At 39.1% G+C, this 6,776-nt stretch overlaps 2 protein-coding genes across 7 annotated transcripts in view; both read left to right on the forward strand.

Annotated features, from left to right (window-relative positions):
* srsf1a (serine and arginine rich splicing factor 1a) overlaps nt 1-1,863 on the forward strand; it is a 7,024-nt gene extending 5,161 nt beyond the window's left edge. For 2 of the 6 annotated variants that reach the window (XM_019861395.1, XM_019861398.1), the window contains exon 5: nt 1-1,857. This exon is cut by the window's left edge and continues 1 nt beyond it. The gene's annotated coding sequence lies outside the window, so the exon portion shown is untranslated. The other 4 variants (XR_002167192.1, XR_002167191.1, XM_019861399.1 and 1 more) reach the window with 4 other exon arrangements.
* A 1,568-nt stretch (nt 1,864-3,431) lies between these two features.
* dynll2a (dynein, light chain, LC8-type 2a) lies at nt 3,432-6,294 on the forward strand. Its single transcript, XM_019861400.1, has 3 exons — nt 3,432-3,605; nt 3,982-4,148; nt 4,603-6,294. Exons 2-3 carry the CDS (start codon nt 4,017-4,019, stop codon nt 4,738-4,740), a joined length of 270 nt encoding a protein of 89 aa, XP_019716959.1. The 5' UTR covers nt 3,432-3,605; nt 3,982-4,016; the 3' UTR covers nt 4,741-6,294.
* Nucleotides 6,295-6,776: the final 482 nt, after the last annotated feature.

The following is a 6,776-nucleotide window of genomic DNA, read 5'->3' on the forward strand; positions in this document are numbered from 1 at the left end:
CCCTGTGATGTAACTAGGGTTGCAAAGGGGCGTGGAATTCTGTCACATTTCTAGGAAGTTTCCGGTAAATTTCCATCGGAAGTCAAGATGCGGGAATTTTGCAAAGGTGTTTTTATCAACCATTTTGTTGCGTCATGAGCAGACATTCATGCAGAATAATACAGTTTAGCATTTCAACTGATTTTATTTGTGGCTAGATTGTTTTTCCAAGTTACATTTTATCGAACAGTCACTTCTTGGGAGTCATTGAAGAACAACAAAAAAAAAAAGTTACGTTGCCTTCTGACCAAACACAAAAAAATGTCCCATCACCACAAAAGGCCAATTTAAAATGTTAAAAGGGAGTTTGTCATTTGCAAATAGGGTGTTTATCTTGAAAGAGGCTTCTTTCTCTTGTTTTTGTCAGACATGCAGTGGTATCTTTTATATCAAATTGGAGCCAAAACAGATGGCTGAATTTGCCCCAACCGACAAATCATATGTGCTACTTGTCAATCAAGTCATGATGACCAGTTAAACAAATTTGACCCCCCGCCCCCCCCCAAAAAAAATGTCCGTGCAAACTCCCCATTTTGATCAGAAGAGCCCCTCTGTCCCTTCCCAATAAAATTAGATAATCTATATTGAAGATTTGCAGTTTTTTAAACTTAATTTGCAAGAAATCCAGTTGTATGGTTGTAGTAAAATACAATTCCACACCACTTTTAAGTTAATCGAGAGCCATCCCGCAGGTTACTAAGTCCCTGCTTTAGTCCTCTTGATCATTCCCACAAATTCGATTAATTCCTTTGGAAAGTTACCATTAAAAAAAAATCCCCGAATTTTGCAACCCTAGATGTAACCCCAACACTTTTCCGATTTCTTTTTTTTTTTTTTTTGTCCTTCTAGATGGGCTTGGTATGTAGTTGTCCCTCCCCCAACAAAAAAAAGAACGTGCAAAAATGTTGAGCCACAAAATGTTTTGAGATTTAAAAAAAAAAAAAAAAGGTGGGTGGATTGTTGTCATTGGAAATTTCATCAGAGACACCAACGCTTTAACTATATTTTACCTTGTGTCTTCCTTTAGACATCTGAAGAGAAGGATTAAAGTGATTTGGAATAAAAACCCATTGTGGTGGAGCACATTTCATTTGTATGGTCAGGATAGGACATCAAATGGAGGCCATGGTATGCTTCACATTCTGTCAATCCTTGTCATTGCTTTATTCTTGTCGTGCATGTCATAGACTTGAAACACGCCTCTTTGGCCTGTGACACAGACAAAAAGTGTTGTGATATATGTGTAACATCTTTGCTGTCATGTGTAAATGAAAAATCTGACTTGTGTTAGGGAATTTTTTTCTACCTGCTCTCTGCATTTAAAAAAAAAAATTGATTTTTTTTTGTTTGCCCCCAATTTTTTTGTACATTGTGTTCTAATGGTCTGCCTCTGATTTTCTTCCTGGTATTTCAAGGTTTTGATTGGAGAGGAGTGGCTCAGTGGATCGCAATCCTTTGGAGCTGGATCGATTTTTAGGAAAGGGATTATAGGCAAGGATGGATGCTCGGGAACGGGATCAGTTTTCCAGGATTTCCCAGCAAAATTTTCAGAACTAATTAATAGGGGACCTCCCGGAGCAACTTTAAAAACTTTTTTTTTTTTTAATAGCCTGCCATCTGCCTATCTTTTATGAAGTCTTTCAGTGATAATGACGAGAAAAACTGAGGACCAGGAAGTTGGATCAAAGGATGGAATCGTAGATGCCTGGTATGCGGGGAAAATTTGGGGAGGGTTTCATATGGGGTACTAGTTTGAATGTTGATTTCTTTGCTTAATCCTTTTTTCTTCTAGCATTTTCAATAAAACATCTTCAAGAAGACCCATAATGCCTCCTTGATTTTATTTGTGGCAGTAAGCTTGTACAGTAGCAACTGCATCAGGCAAGCGATGTTTTGAAAAACAAGCTAGCACACTGATGAAGGTGGTCTTAAAAATGTGCATGTCTATGTATATATGTATATATCAGTGGCGGATGCTGGTCAAGGAGGGGAAGCTCAATTTCGGCCTACATCATAAAATGTGTCCGTTCATTTATACGTGAATTCTACTCTCCGTTCCTTTTCAAGAAAATGATCTGTGACCCTGTGGTGATTTAAGTCAGTCTGCGAACACAAGCAATTACAATAAAACCCACCAGAAATAAAAGATTAATTTGTCGCTAGTTGTTTTCAACAAAGAGAGTGTCGCTAAAATGATTAGAAGAAGTCTCCCGTTCAACTCAGAACAGAATAAGAATTGAAAAATGCTTCCACCGATGCCTACACCAAAAAATCGTTGATTGGCTCATTTTGCTGTCAATCAAAAGAGATTCAGCCTCAGACAGATTATCCAATCATCATGCAGAAAATCTTAGCGTCCGGGCCAGCCCATAAACGCCCACTGTCCATAGACTCCCAGACACGCTGAGCGACCGGTGGGCGAGACAAAACCAACATTTATCCAATGACTCGTCTCGTTTCAATGCATTGGGACAACCCACACTGAACTCTCTAGACCAGTGTTTTTCAACCCGTGTGCCGCGGCACACTGGTGTGCCGAGAGACATTGTCAGGTGTGCCACGGGAAAATATCCAATTTGTATGCCTGTGCGGTCTTTCGCCCAGAAAGTAATCATGTAGTACCCTCCCATACCGCTAGGGAGCAGCAACAGCTAGCCAATTGTCTTGTGTTGCGACGAGAGAAAGCGAATTTGTGACGCATGAATGCAGGACGACCTTGAAACAATAAATATGAAAGATGATAAAATACTGTTTTCTTTGTTTCAATGAAAGAAGTGTGCCTTGGCTCAAAAAAGTTTGAAAAACACTGCTCTAGACGCCCAGTGTCCACGCTGCAGACGCTCAGCATCCACACAGGTTAAAGCACAGTGAAGCTGTGGGAATGAATGAGAAGAGAGTCGCATTGTAACCATTAATAAGAAGCTGATTCGGAACAAAAGTTGAGCGCGTTGTAGCGCATATTTAGTCAATGACATCTGCACACAATTGTATGTACACACATATATTTGATTACTTGTTTTTTGACATTTTAGGGGAAGCTGAGCTTCCCGTGCAATCTTAGAGCAATCGCCTCTGGTATATATATTTGTGTGTGTGTGTGTGTGTGTATACGCGTATTCTTTTGGGGTGACATTTACCTTATGATTGTGAAAAATAGCCTTCTAGCTAACTGCTATATTTACTTTGATCATTATGTATTGTCCCTGATATAGATTTGAAAAAAAGTGAGTTTATTAAAAATTTAGTCTAAATTTATCAAAAAAAAGAGAATGTTTTTTTACGTCATGGTCCAATGTTGCATTGTGGGAGGAAATAAAATGCCGACATAGACCGGCTGATGGAAAACGCCCGCACAGCGCGGGGAGGCGGTGTGATTGGCCAATAGGAAGCCTAGCCTTCAATGAAGGGGCGGGGCGGGTCGCTAGAGCAAGCGAGAGTGGCGCAAACGTTCCTATCCACTCGAAGACCAGTTTGCTTAAAAAAAAAAACAAACGGCAATTAAAAGACAAACTTTCCGACCAGCGCTCGAATTTGGGACGCTTCGTTACCTTTCCTCTCAAACAAAGGTAAGCTCATATTTTTTATTAATTTGAAGGGCTAGACTGAATTGAATGTTTACTGTTTGACGTTTTTATTTACAAACCTCGTGAGATACGTGTATAACGGTTGTTAGACAATAGTGAATACTGAATGTGCTTCTCTGCGGAATTGATTTGGCGAAGTAATGTCACTCCACCTGTATCAAGTTTCCCCAAGTCATGTCTGTGACGCGTTAAAAGGAAGTTTTAAAACGCAGTAACGACTTGGCTATGTTTTTAGCGAGAGGCTACATGTTTAGCTCAGCCGTTCAAACAGTCTTGCATTTGGTTAACGTGTCATTTTTGCGTGTGTGTATGTTGACGTCCACGCCGTCATAATGTGCGTACTCCCTCTTCCTCCCAGGCTCCAACATCCTCTTCCTCAACCTCGTCATCGTCATGACTGACAGGAAGGCCGTCATCAAGAACGCAGACATGTCGGAGGACATGCAGCAGGACGCCGTGGACTGCGCCACGCAGGCCATGGAGAAGTACAACATCGAGAAGGACATTGCAGCCTACATCAAGAAGGTGACTGGAGGGACGCTGAGTCACTTTTCAAGAAAGTCAAATAAAATGCTTCTCCTCACTTACTACAACAACAGACAGCTATTCAAAAGCATGTTTCTATATGCATTAGTCTGAATGTCAAACATCAGTCACTATAGTCGATGGGTATTCAAATAGTGTTTTTCTGAATCGTTTAGTCTTGATGTCACTACAATGTTTCAACTGTATCGGTGAGCCTTGACGTCAAAGTTGTACATCAATCACTACAGATGGCCATTGAAAAAGCTCTTTCTTGTATGGTTTTGTCTTGATGTCAACACACCGCATCAGTCACTACAGTGGTCAGTTATTCAATAATGTTTTTCTTCACATATACATATCACAGAAAGGCTCATGCATAGAGGAGAAAATTGCTTTTGAACAGCTGTCCACTGTAGTGACTGTTGCTGATGTTTGTCTTTTGGTGTTTTGTCAGGAATTTGACAAGAAGTATAACCCCACTTGGCACTGCATCGTGGGTCGAAACTTCGGCAGCTACGTGACACACGAGACCAAACATTTCATCTACTTCTACTTAGGCCAAGTCGCCATCTTGCTCTTCAAGTCGGGCTAAGACCTTTTTTTTTATCCTTTGTTCCCCTCCCTTTTGGTTATGTTTTTGCTCCTCAAAGCTATCTGAGGCTAACGCATCTCATTCTCTAATAATAATGACAACATGATGTAATGATGCAGCGCTGCATGCGCGACATCTTTATTTCGTCTACGTGACATGAGTTATCAGTTGCCAGTTCAATGCAACTCGTACTTCTAATTTTTGTTAACCTCACTCAATTCCATGGTGTTGGCCAGTTAAAATGGTGGCCGCTGATCGTGTAACAAGGGAAGGCTGTAGAACGTGCTAGTTTTTATTTGAAAAGTATTGATGGACGTGATTCTTACAACAATTAGTGCTAATTTGTTTACATGAAGAAAAAAAAAGTTGGATGAACATTTTCTTTGACCGTTGTTGACCAGTTTTCGAATTTGTCATGTCAAAACAATGCCACATCATAGCAATTAACAATTGCAGTGCTCCACTTTGGATGAATACATTTCGCCATGTTTCTTTGAAATTTGATGACTAATGTCATAGCTATCACAAATATTCATCGTATTGAATCATCGTTTCATCCTAATGATTTGGGCTAATTTTTTTATTTTTAAATAAAAGTTCAGATATCTTCTAGCAAATGGTTGTAGCATTTAGATTAATATGCTTTTTGTTGATGAATGTGAACGGTAAAAAAAAATCTGCATATAAAAACTTCATAACATCTTAACAATGACAGCAAATATATTTATATTTTCTCATATATTTAACAACGGAACAGCTACTGAGCTTTACTTTGGTTGAGTATATCTGAACCTTTTATAGTTTGTTTGAACAACGAATATCATCATCATTTTGAAACATCTTTCTATCTTAATTAGAGCAGTTATTTTCTTCGTTGCATCAAAACATCACATCTTAATGATGAGCGCTAATCTGTTTATTGGGACAGGATATCTGAACTTTTCTGATTCATACGTTTGTGTGACTACTTCCCCCATAATGTGAAAAAAATGTTCTTAAGCACTTTAGTTTGTTGCCACAAACATCAGCCTTGTTGAATGAGCCTTTTGCGAGACTTTTTACCATTTTATGTTTCTGCATGTTTTCCTAATGAATGGGAGAATTCTGTTATCTTTCATTACGTATGCTAATAAAACCAACACACACGACATATTGGATATAGCCTGAAAGATTTTTCGTTTAAAAAGTCTGCAGCTAGCTTGGGTCAGGCGCTGATGTGGTTTAACATTTCGCCGCGTTTTAGTTCTGTCTGCAAAGACCAAGCATTTTGACTTTGTACCTCGTTGTATCCAAATAACTTGTTTAATGCAATGCTAACACAAGCTAAACGTTACTGTTCCTTTTTTTTCTTGTTTTTCTTTTCAAAAAGGAAGTCTTCCTCTTCCTTAACGAATCGTTTGCCTCCGGCATGTTGTTGTTGCTGTTGTAAATATTGCAGCTGCTCCTCGCACAAAGCGCATTCGGCTTGGGAACAGTCGCTCATCATTTACAATTAGCTGTAACCAAAACAGCATAGAAAACACGAGGAAATAAAAATAATTGTTGACTTATAAACTGGTCTTTTGTGTTGTTTGCACTGAATTATTATTTAGGAATTAAATAAACATCAATCCAATATTTGGTGCATTCGTTTTAATGGCAAGTAAAATATCGTCAATTAGAACTTTAACTTGCTCAAGGGTCGGATTTTTTTCTGTGTGACAGCCTTTTTCTCCCGGTCGTTTGCGCTCTCCCGCAATATTGTGCCAATCCCTTTTCCCATCTTGAGTCTTTGTATAATTCCAACATCATTCAAATGACTTTTCTGCTGAATGTGTCGCTTGAGGTAGTCCAGCTTCCATTTAGTCCGTATTTTTCCTTCGGAAAATTTGCTTACAGTTTAAGATTTGCTCCATGTTTTGCTGAGCAGACCTTTCTCACTCGAAAAAGAAAATATCTCACCCAGTTTCACTGCTTGTTCTTCTATTTACACATACTCCGACAGCCATTCCAATTTAAAAGAACAGCAGTTCATTCTTATTTTGGTTTGGGGAGTC

This window comes from Hippocampus comes, unplaced genomic scaffold, assembly GCF_001891065.2.
Source record: "Hippocampus comes isolate QL1 unplaced genomic scaffold, H_comes_QL1_v1.1 scaffold122, whole genome shotgun sequence".
NCBI classification, from domain to species: Eukaryota; Metazoa; Chordata; class Actinopteri; order Syngnathiformes; family Syngnathidae; genus Hippocampus; species Hippocampus comes.

What these genes read in the sequence shown, in the direction of transcription:
- dynll2a (XM_019861400.1), top strand. Translation starts at nt 4,017, where the DNA reads ATGACTGACAGGAAGGCCGTCATCAAGAACGCAGACATGTCGGAGGAC. An exon ending in TTGCAGCCTACATCAAGAAG is followed by an intron (nt 4,149 to 4,602) that starts GTGACTGGAGGG and finishes GTGTTTTGTCAG; the next exon opens with GAATTTGACAAGAAGTATAA.